The sequence below is a fragment of the Herpailurus yagouaroundi genome, unplaced genomic scaffold (genome assembly GCF_014898765.1).
Source record: "Herpailurus yagouaroundi ecotype Mexico unplaced genomic scaffold, PumYag 202, whole genome shotgun sequence".
In the NCBI taxonomy this organism is placed as follows: domain Eukaryota; kingdom Metazoa; phylum Chordata; class Mammalia; order Carnivora; family Felidae; genus Herpailurus; species Herpailurus yagouaroundi.
In genome coordinates, this window is record NW_024412433.1 from 7374206 (window position 1) to 7390006 (window position 15801).

Sequence of the window (15801 nt, forward strand, 5' to 3'; positions counted from 1 at the left end):
CCTCAGCTTGGATAAGAAAATGCCAAGAAGCACGCTTCCTGGATTGTATGGTAAGAGTGTCTCCACCCCTTTTTCTTGTCCACTTCCTCTGGTGGGGCAGTTGGAGGGTGACCCTACCTGGAAAAACGGTGCCCGAGAATTGTAGGTCTTAGCTTTGTGCGAAACGGAAATGATCCTCCCTGGGGAGCAGTGGGTGTTCCCTTAGGACTGAGGTCCTTACTCCGGTCCCCAAATGCCCAAGAATCCACATGAGAAGGAGGGAGGGGTCACTGGCTCTCCTCAGAGTTTCAAGGGGTCTAGGAAGCAAGAGAAATTAAGGACACATTTTACCTGCAGCTGAGAGAACCCTCAGGGAAGGGAAGGGGAAGAGCTACTGACACCCCCAATGTTCAGCATGCCCCCCAGTAAGGCCACAATCTTAGATACCACTTCTGACTCTACTTCTGGGGGGGGGGGGATGTCCGACAGGAGCCTGGGCTGGATGTGGCTCCTGAAAAAACACTCTCCTCTCTCCCCCATTTGAAAGAAGACTAGAAGCACATTGATGTGACGGCAAAGTCCACTTGCACGGTTTATTGGAAAAAAGAGGCAGCTGTGAAGTAGAAATGCAGATGTTCCCCTTGTAAAGACGGCAGTTACAAAAGAGAAGTAATAAATACAATGTTAGGAATTCTTAAAAAAAAAAAAAAATACAACAACCCCCTGGTATTCGTGAGCAATCCCAAGAACACCCAACATCTAAAAATTTGTGCGGGGGGTAAGAACAGCTTCACCTCAACATCTTGGGGCAAAAGTTGGAAACTGGCCAGATGAAGACGGTCACAACTTTTGGGATTTTGGAAGGCTCTGGATTTGTCACTCGGGAATGTAGGGGTCCACAGTAATTTATTTGCATAGTAGGAATTAATAGGGATTCTTCTATGCATTAATATCACTTCTGATTATTCTCTCATTCTTGCAGGTAAGTAGCAGGGTATTTAAGAGTAGGAGGAAATGAGAGGACAAGAATGAAGGGGTGAAGGGGGGGGGAGGGGGAATGCTAAGTGGACAGAAGAAAGGTGAGAGGAAGGAACGGGACTTCCTACCTGTCCCCTATTTTGCCATCTCAGCAGCATGCACCCCCGCTGCAGAGGGGGCAGGCACTGGTCCAGCCTGGCTTGCCTTAAACCTCGCTGTCATCAAAGCACAGAAGACACCAAAGCAACGGGCAGAATCAGGCTCAGAATGAAAGCAGGGAAGTTGAACAGGAAACCAAGAGGAGGGGGACCCCCAAGGGGAGAGGTGCGGAGAAGGGGAGAGGTGAATTCCCTGGGAGAATGGGCAACATTAACATCAGAACCCTGCAGGGACAAGGAAAAAGTGCAAGTTGCTGAGTAGAGGCACGATCTGGCTACAGAGGAAAGAGGGCAGGAGGGAGAAGCACCGGGGAGCAGTTGGCTCATCCCAGGACACTTGGGAGGGGCTCCCACCCAGGGATGAGAGCCACCCCCTGCCACTCCATGAAGCTAAGGAGTTTGCATCGAGTGGTGGGTGTGGAGGCCGGTTGGGGGGGGGGGGGGGGGGGCACGATGCCCAGCCAGCTCTCTTGGGGGCTTCTGTGAGGCACTGTGTGGACGGAGGTCAAGGTTGCCTGACTATGTGCTGAAAGCGGCTTTGAGCTCCCGGAAGGCCGCCTGGCGAAGTCTCCTCTTCTCCTCCTCCTGCTTCCGCTCGTCTTGCTCGGCTTTTAGCTCGGCTTCAAACTTACTGGCACAGGACAAAGCTTGGACCTGCGGACAAAGAGCAAAAGCAAACCACAGACTGAGGGAGGGGAGGAGAAACTTGGAACGACCCATCCGACAGAACTCCGTTGGCTGGAGCCAGGTGACAGGGGAACCTGGTCCTGCCGCAGGGCAGGACCCCCTCGCCCCCTGAGAACCAACACTCCTCTTCACAAGTCTGTTTAAACTACAGCGAGGATACGATCTCTTTATTTGCCGCTGTGTTCTACGCCGCTAGGGTTGCTCTTTCTACTTCTTTTCCAGGATACTCTCTAACATCCCCGCCTAGCCTATTACCCACTTCCACTTTCAACCCTTAATTTCACAATAATATTGTTTTGTTCGACGGGGAGAAAACAAAGACAAAACCAAAATGAACTCCTTGCTGGGATGCTGATTGCAATCGCTTCAGTCTGCCTGTGGCAAAGGAGTACCTTTACAGTAGATCAATCATTCTGAGTTTACTTCCAAGTATTACACGGTGTTGTTGATGTTGTGAATGGGATTTGGTGCCATTTCTTTTAAGCCTAGTTTATCTTTAAGAATACCGTATCAGATAAATCCATCGAAAAATCATCTCTTCTAGAACTGATTCCTTTTCTCACCCCCCTCAGTGTCTCATCAGTTTGGTAGAAGTCCCAAACACACTGGGTGTGCCCGCTATTTTAATAAAGATTGCCAAATTGCTCTCCAAAGTAGCTGTTCCACTTAATTTACACCCCCACCGTCATGGAATGTGAGTTCTCATTTCCCCACCAAGTCCCCAACGTTTATCAGTAACCTTTTTCCTGTTTGCCAATCTGATAGGCAAAACACATACACACACACACACCAAAAAAAAAAAAACAAACACAAACAAAAACAAAAACAAAAAACCACCCTGGCACCTTCTTTTATTTCCTCTTTGGTACATTACCCATTTCACCGGGGTTTTTCACTTTGCCATTCTTTATATAATTTAGGCGTAGTCCCTTGCTATATCTTTTTTGGTTACTCTTAGTCTTTTGATTGTCTGTTAACTTCAAGGTATCTTGGGCCAGGTGAATCTTTAAATTTGGATGTCATCAGAATTTCCAACCACTTCCATTCTGGCTTTTGTCTCTCTCTCTCTCTCTCTCTCGGTGTTTATTTATTTTTGAGAGAGAAAGAGGGCACGAGCGGGGAAGAGACACAGAGAGAGGGAGAGAGACAGAGAATCCAAAGCAGGATCCATGCTGTCAGTGCAGAGCCCGATGTGGGACTCGAACCCATGCACAGTGAGATCGTGACCTGAGCTGGAGTTGCACGCTCGACCTTTGAGCCACCCCATATTATGTCATGTGTAAGGTCTCCTATACCCCAGGGCTCTAAAACCATTTTCCTCTCATTGCTTTCCTGGTTTTATTTTCCCATTCAGCTCTTAAAGTCACTTACACTGTATTTTAGTGAAGGAATACATATCATTTAAATGACTTTACTTCATTTTCCTAAGTGGAGAGCCAATTGTCTCAACACCTTTTATTGAATAGCCCATTATTTTTCCACTGACTGGAAAGTTATCTTGTTCATGTACTAAATTCCCACACAAAGGGGATCTGTTTTTACTATTTTCTCTCCCATTCCACTGACCTGTTTATTCCTGCACCCGCACTACATTATTTAATATTACCGCTTTAGAAAACCTTGATATTTATGAGGAAAGTATTCCTTCATTATGTTGACTAAGCACATTGCTTTCATATTTTTAAATGTCTTATTATGAATATTAAACTTCACCAAATGTTCTGAGATGTCTCACCGAAGGGATCACATTTTTCATATTTGATACCTATGAGACATTTATTTATCTATCTATCTATTTATTTATTTATTTAAAGTTCATTTATTTTGAGAGAGTGCACACAGGAGGGGCAGAGAGAGAGACAGAGAGAGAGAGTCCCAAGCAGGCTCCTCGCTGTCGGCAGGGAGTCTGACACGGCGCTGGATCTCATGAACCGTGAGATCACGACCTGAGCTGAAACCAAGAGTTGGACACTTAACCGAGGGGGCCACCCAGGCGCCCCATGAGACCTTTAAAATTATCCCTGCAGTCTGAACATAAATTTCAAATGTTTTAAGATTCCTACAGCTATATTCATTAGATTGATACAACTTTTTTGATGTGTTTTTATCCGATTGTTAGCAGAATCATGCCAGCTTTACAGAACGAATGTGATATAATCTTTTCCAATATGTTTGAACTAGTTTGTGACATTGAAAAAAAAAAAAAAGTAGAACATTGAAGAGTTAATCCCTAAATTCCCCAGCACTTAACTGTTTGTGGGGAGTTGGAGTTAACCATCTAAATGTCTTTACAATTCATCACAAATCTTCTTCTGTCGAATTTATAGAAAAGCATTACCTTTCCTGTAGTGTTTAAATGATTTTAAATTGAGGTGTCAAACCTCTCACAATTTTTAACTAGCATGTTCCTGGGTCCATCATCTTTTCTCCATTTCTCCTTTTCCCCGTCACAAGCGTCCACATTTGGGTGGCTCTTTGTCTACTCTCTGGTTCACTCAGTCACTTCTCTGCCGTGTTGAGGCTAAGATTTACCACCTCCTACCAGGCTCTTTATTCAGTCTCTTCTGGTTGTTAATCCATTACATCCTGTGTAGCAAAATGCAGGTTCTCACATCTCAATGAAAAAATTATAATGTCCCTTTCCTAAATTCTTCCTGCACTGCACAGGGTCCATGTCTGAACATAGGACACCTCTGAAAAATGATGCTTTTTTACTCCTTCCGGATCAGAATCCCTAGGGGTAGGGACTAGGAAATTATGTTTTCCAAATTTCACAGGTATTTCTCCCCCCCCCACCACCCCCACCCCCCACCGCCCCCAGGTATTTCTTAGGCCTGTGAGGCCCTGCTGAGTTCTCCCCTCCAGCTCCCTACATCAGAATCACCAGAAGACAGATTCAATTGCCTGGAGCAGGGCCCAACTCATGCTGACTCTTATGACCCTCTACCCCCTGACTCAGATTGCAAATTTGGACCCCAGATCCCCTTGTCTAGCCTGAACCCCTCTCTTTCTCACCTTTATCTTTTTTTCCTTGTTGTCTTATTTTATTCAGGAATTGTATGAGCTGGCTGTTAAATATTAGAAGGTAAATTATATAAATCTATAATTAAATTATATTAGAAGCAGAAGTATTAAGTACTAAAAAGTCATCACTTCCTGATTTATCTTGCTATATATTTTACTCTATCTGTGCTTTGGAGATTATCTGTTTCCGTTATATCTCTAAGGCAGAAATCCTATATGATAATCTGCTGTGAATCTTCCCAAATCCACACTTAGCAACATCCTGTTGGAAGCTTGAAAGCAAGTGGTGGGGGTTTTACACCTTGGAAACCAACAAATGCTACAAACTAGGTCTTGATTTATTGTTTCACTGACTACCTTTTCCTAAGAAAGTGTTGGGAGATGTTAAAGATGCAGATTAAGTTGAAAAATGTGTAGTGTCTGTAGCTTTTGCATTATGAATAGCTCCAAAGAAATTCAGGGAATATTCTTCCAATATTTGAAAAACTATTATCGAATTCAGCAAGGGAAGTTGCTCACTGAAGAATGAATGAAGTTCTGACATATGTCCCTTTACTTTTTTTTTTAATATATCTTTTTAATGTTTATTTATTTCTGAGAGAGAGAGAGAGAGCGCGCGCGTGTGAGCAGGGGAAGGGCAGAGAGAGAGGGAGACCAGAATCTGACACAGAGCCTGACGCGGGGCCTGAACCCACGAACCATGAGATCATGACCCACTGAGTCACCCAGGCACCCTTTTTTCTTTTTTTAATGTTTATTTTTGAGAGAGAGAGAGTGAAAGTGTGAGTGGGGGAGGGGCAGAGAGAGAGACACACAGAGAATCCCAAGCAGGCTCTGCACTGCCAATGTGGAGCCCAACATAGGCCTGAAACTCATGAACCTCGAGAAGTCAGACACTTAACCAACCGAGTCACCCAGGTGCCCCTCCCTTTACTTTTTCTTTTTTTCTTTTAACGTTTATTTATTTTTGGGACAGAGAGAGACAGAGCATGAACAGGGGAGGGGCAGAGAGAGAGGGAGACACAGAATCCGAAGCAGGCTCCAGGCTCTGAGCCGTCAGCACAGAGCCCGACGCGGGATCTCACGGACCGTGAGATCATGACCCGAGCCGAAGTCGGACGCTCAACCGACCGAGCCACCCAGGCGCCCCTACTTTTTCTTTTAGATCGACTTAAACACAATATCAACCAACATTCACATCGGAACTAGATTCTGCTGTCAGTTGCAACCATAGGCTAGTGACAGATACAGAGCCCAGCAAAAATCCATGAGCCGTTCTTAGAGAATCAATGGACTGTGTGGAATTTGCAACAGAAGAAATGCATACTTTATTATTTATAAATTGTGTGCTACCTATCCCTTAAAACATTTAAATTTATAATAAACTTATGCATACATGTATATGCACACTTTGTTCAAAGAGCCAGTTGTTAAACATTTACCAACAAAACCACTGTCTAAGCCTCAAGGTCCTGCTCCACAGAGTGGGATGCCACCACCTCCCTCCAGAGTGTCTGTGGGGGCAGTGGAGAAGACAAGAACCTGAGACCGCCTGCTCACCGCTGCTGGCCAGGCCAGAGTGGGAGGGGCCCTGGCAATTCTCTCACTCCGGGTTCTTGTTCTGCACTATAAAATTCGACCTTTTCCCTTGATTTCATGGAGTCCTGTCTTGCCTATCACCCCACTCTGTGTCTTCATGTTTCCTTCTCTGTGGACCACTTCCCTGTGACCTAAAAATACCAGCATCTGTCTTCTCTAGGTTAAAAACAAACAAACAAAAGTCCTTTCCTGATCCCAAGCTACTATCCCCATTTTTTCCAGGCCTCCTCGGCCAGCCATCTAGACAGAAAAGTAAACCATCACAGCTCTTTCTTCCCAGTGCCCACTCACCTCTCACCCTAGTGCCAAATGCCCTCCACAGGGAGGCTGGTCTCTCGAAAATCTCCACTGACCCACTTGCCAGACCCAAGACTCCCTCTCTGGCCTCATCTGACTTCATCTCGTCTCGTCCTCCACAATAGCATTTTCTCCATGGTTTCCTTGTATCTCCAATTCCTTGCTTCCCCACAACCCAGTCACCATTATGTTCTACCGTTAGTCACTCAACTCGAATTCTCGAGTTGCTACTCGAATCTTGTGAAGGTGGCTCCTGTGGTCTTTGTAGTCTGGTGTCCGTGAAGCATTCACTTCCTCCCTTCTTCCTCTGAGACGTTCCCCTGGCGCATGGCCCAAGGGTCTGGGGAGGCCGACCCTACCCACGGGCTCCAGGACAGAGCCCAATCAGAGTAATGTTATTCCAGCCCTTCCTGTGCTCGGTTCAGCAAGGGACAGGTGTGGAAGAGATTATTCCACGACCCTCAGTATCGAGTGTCCCCATCCTCCCTAGTAGCAGAATTACAGTTGGGCACAGATCTCTAGGAAGAAAGGCATTTTGTATTCTCCCATGCAGCCAGGAGTGGCCAAGTTCTATACAGCATGACAGGAATGAAACCATTTGCAACTAGCATTGTGCCCTTCAAATGAAAGGCCACACCATCCCCTTCCTCAAACCATTCCCATTGCGGGGGGGGGGGGGGGGGAGATGGTGTCCCTGCCTTGATTTTTTTAAACATCATCCAGCCCTCTCTACACAGTTCCACAAACCTTGTGGCATTTTACCATCCACCTCCAAGCAAGCAGTCATAAACACTGAGAATGCTACTTAGTTTGGGATTCATTACCACCTCCAGCCCAGCCCCACTGTCACTACCCTGTGGGATGGGCCCACAGTAGTTCTCCAGACATCTGTGGAAGCCTCCCTGACTCCAGCTCCTCCTCAGACAAGCCCATCCCCAGCGCCAGGTCATGTCCAGGCCCCCTGAGGGCCCCCAGCGCCTGCAACCGCACTTCCCAAGCCTGGCTGTGGATTGCAAACACCTGCTGAGCTCTTTCCGCTCCACACTTCCTGGGCTGTGCCCTGGAAAATCTCAGCTAGGTGTGGGTGGGGCCTGAGAAGCTGGTGTGCAGGTAATTCCGGTGGCTAGCAGGCTGGGAAGGCCTGACCTTCAGGGGAGACCAGAGCTCCCTGTGCAACGTCATCCGGTGTGGACGGTGTGGACGGGGGCCAGCCTCCAAGTACTCTTTACCCTCCGTGCCTCGGAGCCTTTGCTTTTGCTGTTCCCACGGCAGGAACGCCCTCCCTTCCTTGATTACAAGGTGAATCCCCATTCTTCTCTGAACATCTGTCGCAAATGTCAGCTCCTTTATGGCCCTCTCCGAGATCTGAGTGATGATTCCCTACATTCGTCATTCATGCAAACGTTTATTGAAGGCGATTATGTGCCAGGCTCTGTAATTACAAAGATAACATACCTACTCCACCTTTGAGTCTGGGTTGAGGAGGCAGCCATACAACAAATTCAAAAACTTATGTTGTTATGCTTCTAATCTTTTCTGCTACTTATAAAAATAATGCACACGCATTATAAAACATTCCAAAACTAAAAAATAAGTCCCTCAGACATAACTATTACCAGTACTTTGGTATGTAATTACCCAGGTTGTATTGAATATTTAATAAAATTGAGTTTCATTTTAAAAACTTTTTAATGTTATTGGTTTTTTTTTTTATTTTAATGTTTATTTATTTTTGAGAGAGAGACAGAGACAGACCATGAGCAGGGGAGGGGCAGAGAGAGAGGGAGACACAGAATCCGAAGCAGGCTCTAGGCTCCGAGCTGTCAGCACAGAGCCCAACGCGGGGCTCGAACCCACGAATTGTGAGATCATGACCTAAGCTGAAGTTGAACGCTTAACCAACTGAGCCACCCAGGTGCCCCAATGTTTATTTATTTTTTTTTTTTGAGAGAGAGAGAGCGAGAGAGAGCGAGCGAGAGAGCGAGAGAGGGCAGGGGAGGGGCAAAGAGAAAGACACACACAGAATCTGAAGCAGGCCCCAGGCTCCCATCAAAACTGAGTTTCTTTCTTTTTTTTTTTTTAATTTTTTTTTTTCCAACGTTTATTTATTTTTGGGACAGAGAGAGACAGAGCATGAACGGGCGAGGGGCAGAGAGAGAGGGAGACACAGAATCGGAAACAGGCTCCAGGCTCTGAGCCATCAGCCCAGAGCCCGACGCGGGGCTCGAACTCACGGACCGCGAGATCGTGACCTGGCTGAAGTCGGACGCTTAACCGACTGCGCCACCCAGGCGCCCCCAAAACTGAGTTTCAAACATAATGTTTTGGGGCACCTGGATGGCTCAGTCAGTTAAGTTTCTGGATCTTGACTTCACCTCACATCACGATCTCATGTTTCATGAGTTCTAGCCCCGCGTGGGTCTCTGTGGTAACACCTTGGAGCCTGGAACCTGCTTCAGATTCCATGTCTCCCTCTCTCTCTGCCCCTCTCCCTCTCGTGCTCTGTCTCTCTCTGTCTCAAAAATAAAACTTAGCCCCAAACTGCTCTCCAATAAGCTGGGATGATCTGTACTCTTACCAAAGGTGTCTGAGAATGTCCTGAACAGATAAATTATTATTTTTTTGGATGGTTTTTTTTTTTTTTGATGTTTATTTTTTTTTGAGGGGGGGGCAGGGTAGAGAGAAAGAGAGACACAGAATCCGAGGCAGGCTCCAGGCTCCGAGCTGTCAGCACAGAGCCCAACGCGGGGCTCGAACTCATGAACCACGAGATCATGACCTGAGCCGAAGTTGGACACTTAACCAACTGAGTCACCCAGGCTCCCTGTGCAGACTTTAATAAGAGCATTTGGTATGCTGTGCTACAGGAGTGGGTTGAAGAGCATCGTGCTAATAAACTTGGGTCTCAATCTTAGGCCCCTGCCCAAGGTATCACAAAAGATCAGCAAGTATTGGCTCAGGTGATGAAATGGAGAGGACCCATCCCTCCAGAAGTAACCTATCCCTCTTCTCTATTCTCTCTCTCTCAAGGCTGAGAGTTTGTTTTCCTCACTAGACTGTGTGTCCTGGGGAGGGCACAAGCTTTGTCTACGACCTCCTTGTAAAGGAGCTGTATGTTCAGAGCTTAACGTGCTGGGCCTTGCCAGAGCTGGTTGAATCAACGTGAAGTCATGAAGGAAGGGCCAAACCACATCCAATTCTGGAGTGGTTGGCCTGTCCCGGAAGTTATCAGACGATGACGGGAGGACTGCAGGTGTTAGGAGTCCATCGTGATTCACAGTTTATATATTGACAGAAAGATGACTGAACCTGTCTCTAAGCAGCATCACAGAGAAGTAAGAACAGAGTCCTATTTAGGGGCCAGAGTGGTCGGGATGTGTTGCCGGGGACACGTTGTCTCCGGGCAAACTCCTAGAATAAGCCAACACTCCCCAAAAGGCTGGCTTCTATCTGGAATGGCTGGGAGTCCCAATAGCTCCTATCACGTATCGAGTGCCAGGTACTTGCTAAACACTTTACATACGTGAATTCATGTAGCCTCATGGCAAACTAGTATTGCCTCCATTGTGCAGATGAGAGAACTGGGGCACAAGGGTAAGTAAGTGGAGGAGGCAGAACCTGAACCCAGGCAGCCCTACCCGCCGCACTCCCGTGCTCTGGTTGACAGGGGATGTGAAGGGCTCTCTGCTTTCTCTTTCTGCAGGTGTGCTCTGTGGAGATGAAAACGACAGCACCCAGCCAGGGGTAGGGTCTCCATACATGTTTGATGACTCTGTGAGCGTGTGCATGAATGGAAGCACCCGGAAAGGCTCTGGGGCCATGCACTGGAGATTGCTTCCCAACTCCCAACCACTGTCATGTCAACGGAGCAAACACCGGTTCATTTCGGAACGGGCCACTGAGGCTTCCTCCTCTGACCCCAGCGTTCATTTACACACAGGTGTTTAAGTTGCAAACGTGGAGGCATCTGCTCAAGTAATTCAACTGGGGCTTGGGGTAGAGAGGAGCTCTTTAGGAAGGTCTGGCCAAGCACTGATCTGGGAATGCCGTGCCAGCAAGCCATTTGAATCAGAACCCAGGATGGAACGCGTTTACCATGTGATTGTTTTTCCATTTTGCTTTTAATTTTCAGATCGTGTGCAGACACGTTCATTCCCCTTCAATCACACATGACAGGCAGACTTATTAAGCTATTGCTGTTCTGATTGTTCTGAGCGAGTGGATGAGGTAGTCACCGCGGGGAAGCCCATGTCGGGTAGAGTGAAGGGAGAAAGAATGGTCCTGTACAAGAAGGAGTCACCTACCTTGGCTTCAAAGAAGTCCTTGGCACCTTTCACGCCCTCCTGGGCCACGTCGATCTCAGAGAGCTTTGCCAGCGCCATCAGCCCGCTGTCTTCCTGTAGCTCTCCCGCTGCGGCCTTGTGGAATATGAGTAGGAACTGTAGGAAAGGGTTGAGTAGAGTCCGGGTCAACCTCACTGAGACTTACAGCGGTCCCCTCCAGCCCAAGGGAAAGTCATGCCCGCCAAGCCTACGAAAAGGGTGCAAACGTGTGCGTGTGACCAATTATTTTTTCCCTTATCACACTGTCTGAAATCAACACATGCTCATTTTCCACAGGAATGTACGGAAATGAGTACCTTCACATCCAGTGGAAGGGAAGGCAAACCGATTCAAATTTTTTGGAGGCCAGTTTGGAAATATTTACCAAAAAATAAAATGCTTCCAACCATTAATTCCACTGCTGGGCATCTGTCCCTCAGAAACATTTGCACAATAGTTTAAGAAGCATTGTCTATAAAAGCCAAAATCACTGGCAATGTCCTAGTTTGTGGCCATGAAAGAAAAAAAAGTCCAATAGACCTATATACACTATTTCTTAAACCTAAATAATTGCCAATGTTTTTAGTCATCCATATTTTCTGTTTGTGTCCCCTTTTTGCATTAGATTATTTACTCTTGCTTTTTTTTCCTTTTAAAGATTTCTTTTAACTTATTTTTTTTAATGTTTATTTTCCAGAGAGAGAGAGAGATGGAGCGCGAGCATGGGAGGGACAGACAGATAGGGAGACACAGAATCTGAAGCAGGCTCCAGGCTCTGAGCCGTCAGCACAGTGCCTGATGCAGGGCTCAAACTCATGAACAGTGAGATCGTGACCTGAACTGAAGTCGGACGCTTCACCGACTGAGCCACCCTGGTGCCCCTAAAGATTTTATTTTTTAAGTAATGTCTACACCCAGTGTGGGGCTTGAACTCATGACCCCGAGATCGAGTTGCATGCTGTACTGCCTGAACCGGCCAGGCACCTCTCCCAAGTGTTTTCTAAAAGATCTTTACAGAACTTGGTATATTTCAAATACTTCCACTGTCACTTACCTTTTCATTGTGTTTATGATCATTTTTGACTTTCAAAAATTGTATATATTATTTTTAAGACACAGAGAGAGGGGCGCCTGGGTGGCGCAGTCGGTTAAGCGTCCGACTTCAGCCAGGTCATGATCTCGCGGTCCGTGAGTTCGAGCCCCGCGTCGGGCTCTGGGCTGATGGCTCAGAGCCTGGAGCCTGTTTCCGATTCTGTGTCTCCCTCTCTCTCTGCCCCTCCCCCGTTCATGCTCTGTTTCTCTCTGTCCCCAAAAAAAAAAAAAAAGACACAGAGAGACAGAGTGTGAGCAGGGGAGGGGCAGAGAGAGAGGGAAACACAGACTCTGAAGCAGGTTCCAGGCTCTGAGCTGTCAGCACAGAGCCCAACGCAGAGCTTGAACTCATGAACCGCGAGATCATGACCTGAGCCAAAGTCGGACGCTTACTCGACTGAGCCACCCAGGCGCCCCCTCAAAAATTGTATATACATTATCAGTCTTTTTCTTCTCTCTCACCAGTGCACCCGTGTTATGCGTAGAGAAACCTTTCTTGCCATCAAGGTTACAGAATCACCTATATTTTTGTCTATCGCTTTTATGACTCCTTTTTCGTTAAACGTGTAAATATTTAATCTCTGAAATTTATTCTGATCTATCCTGTGAGGTTGATCATTAACCCTATTTTCTTCCAAATGGTTAGTTAGGAATCTCCATGTCATTTATTGAATAATCCATTCTTTTCCTGCAGGTTCCAAATGTGGCCTAAATGCATTAATCTTTAAAGCCAATTTGTACCAGGGCCTCCACAGGATATATTTTTAAATGAATAAATAAGCCAAGCTGAAATGGCAGGTCCCCCTTCTTCCAGACTTTCTCCCCCAAAGCGATTTTAGGACTTTTACTTCCTTAAAGAATTCTGGCCAATTTGTTCGTCAAACAACCGCTGCCCAAACTTCTAGAATTTACTTTTCCAAGTCAGCACAGAAAGGAGCTTCTCCAGGTTTCTAGGTGCTATGTAAAACACATCTCTCTACAGGGAATTTTGAGTTTTCAGGGTATTTTTCATGACCATCCCCTCTAAAGAATGGCTTCCCCAAGGGAAAAGAACATTACCTAAAGTAGACTGAGAGGTCAAACAACATCAACAGGCTTTCCAAATTCCAACCAGGGTATCTTTTCCTGCCGAGACTCTTAATCCCTAGAGGAAAGTGTGTTTCATTAAGTGGGAGTCTCAGCTGTTGCCGCCGCCCCAAAATGCCTTGCTAATGAACCTTCCTTTGTGATTCCTGTTTCAGGGCTCCTGACTCCACTGTGGACTTTGCCCAACGCAAAGCAAGGGAGGAAGCAAGAAGCTCAAAGATCCGTGGCTTTGTGGAGGCTGCCTGCCGTCAGCTTGGCTCCACAGAAGTGCCACGTTCATCCACCTGCAGCTTCAAACTCTCTCACTAGAGGCCGGCAGAGACTCAGTTTCCTGCGGGCTTATGGGAGCCAGGATACTGCCTCCAAGTCTTGGAAAACAAGCGTATTGGAGGTGAGGCTCCCAAGAGTAGGATGGAGGGCAAGGGGGTTGGGGGGACGGTCATGGTCGGGCTCTCCCGGCAGAGAAGGTGGCAGCAAAGACACCAGCACTTGCACACGTGAGCCACGTGCAGAGGGCAGAAGTGAAACACCTGTCCCTCAGCACCCTGCCCACCCTTAAAATATGGACAGCGGTTACAGAACACTCCCGCCTCCCCCACCCCTGGCCCCTTAAGGCAAATACAAAACAGGTAGCCCTCCACACCGCGAGGGCAGCTCAAGAAAGATGAGCCTCACCCCCCGGCCTCGCAGCCATGCCAGTGACCGTGGTGGGGGTCTCCTCATCCCCGAGAGTCATTTTTCCCATATCTACTGGTGTTTACAGAAGGGCTTAAAGTATTCCTCAGGGATCTTTGCTCACTCTCACTCTGCCGGCTCCCAGATGACCAAGAGCAGCCCTGTCAAAACTTAGGGGTCTCTGCCCCAGCCAGTTGAAGGAAAAAGAAAAAAAAAAAAAAAAAAAATCCGACCCAACCTGAAAATGTTCAGCCTCCCGTGAAGCATGCCAGGCATTCCCTTTCCATTTTATGATAACCACCAACTCCTGAATGACAATTTCTCCAACTGCCCAGCCTTGTTTGTCTTCCTATTTATAGTCCACAAAGACTGGTATGTTGTGGAGAATTGGAAAGTGTCCTAGCTGTGACTATGAGCAAAGAGCGGAGGGGGGAGAGGAGAAGGAGAAAACAAAGAAACAGAGAGAGAACTAACAAAGCCAAAAACAAGCGATTTCAGACACAAGCTATCAAATGCTTCTGGTAAATGTAAAGAATTCTTTTTATAAATACATATTTTTTTTATTTTTTAAGTGTTTATTTATTTTTGAGAGACACAGAGTGCGAGCAGGGAAGGGACAGAAAGAGAGAGGGAGACACAGAACCCGAAGCAGGTACCAGGCTCCAAGCTGTCAGCACGGAGCCCGACGTAGGGCTCAAACTCACAAATCGTGAGATCATGACCTGAGCCGAAACCAAGAGTTGGATGCTTAACTGATTGAACCACCCAGGCACCCCAAATTTAAGAAATTTAAAAGAAAAAAAAATTTTTTAAAGTAAATCCTACCCCCAACATGGGGCTTAAACTCATGACCCTGAGATCAAGAATCTCATGCCCTACTAACTGAGCCAGCCAGGCGCCCCTAAATTTAAAGAAATTTTTAGGGGCATCTGGGCAGCTCAATTGGCTAAGCATCCAACTTCAGCTCGGGTCATGATCTTGCAGTTCATGGGTTCGAGCCCCACATCAGGCTCTGTGCTGACAGCTCAGAGCCTGGAGCCTGCTTCGCATTGTGTGTCTCCTTCTCTCTCTGCCCCTCCACCGCTCACACTCTGTCTCTCTCTCAAAAATAAATAAAAGTTTTTTTTTTAATTTGTTTTAAATTAAAAAAAAAGAAATTTTTAATTCCATGTCTCTTGGGATGTAAACACCTCCCTGTATTAGTTAGCATTCTAAGATTACAAGTGACAGAAACAGACATGTTGGCTTAAGCAAAAAGGAGGTATTTGCCATATAAAAAGGATGTCCCAGTCGGTGGAGGGTGCAACTCTTGACCTCAGGGTTGTGAGTTCAAGCCTCATGTTGGGTGCAGAGATTACTTAAAAATAAAATCTGAAAAGAAAAGACAGGAAAAGAAAAGGAAAGAAAATGAAAGGAAATAAAAGAAAAAAAGATGTCCCAAGGGCAAAACGCACTAGCCCAGAAGAGGCCTGGGACTGGGAGAGACCATGCCCTCAGGGTTGGAAGCAACATCCCCTCTAGCTTCGTGTCTGGTCCACGTGGTGGGAATGGCTACCCCACCTAGACTTACTCTTTCAGGAATAGCCACCTGCAGAACCAGTTTGTAGTACTTCACCCCATTTTCAAATTCCCAGGATGGGGGGCATCTGGGTGGCTCTGTCGGTTGAGTGTCCAACTCTCGATTTCAGCTCAGGTCATGATTTCACAGCTCGTGAGTTCGAGCCCTGCATCAGGCTCAGTGCTGACAACGTGGAGCCTGCTTGAGATTCTCTCTCTTCCTCTCTCTCTTCCCTTCCCTGCATGTGCTCCCTCTCTCTCTCTCTCTCAAACAAACAAATAAGTAAAGAAATAAACATTTAAAAAAAATTCTCAAGGGGCGCCTGGGTGGCGCAGTCGGTTAAGCG

General features: G+C 46.7%; 1 protein-coding gene across 1 annotated transcript in view; it reads right to left on the minus strand.

The window, feature by feature from the left end:
- Positions 1 to 547: 547 nt before the first annotated feature.
- EFHD1 (EF-hand domain family member D1) overlaps positions 548 to 15801 on the minus strand; it is a 42845-nt gene continuing 27591 nt past the window's right edge. Inside the window, exons 3-4 of the mRNA XM_040450672.1 lie at positions 11027 to 11161; positions 548 to 1769 (exon numbers count right to left, since the gene is read on the minus strand). Coding sequence (XP_040306606.1) covers positions 1635 to 1769; positions 11027 to 11161 — 270 coding nt within the window. The 3' untranslated portion in view covers positions 548 to 1634. The remainder of the gene's footprint in view (positions 1770 to 11026; positions 11162 to 15801) is intronic.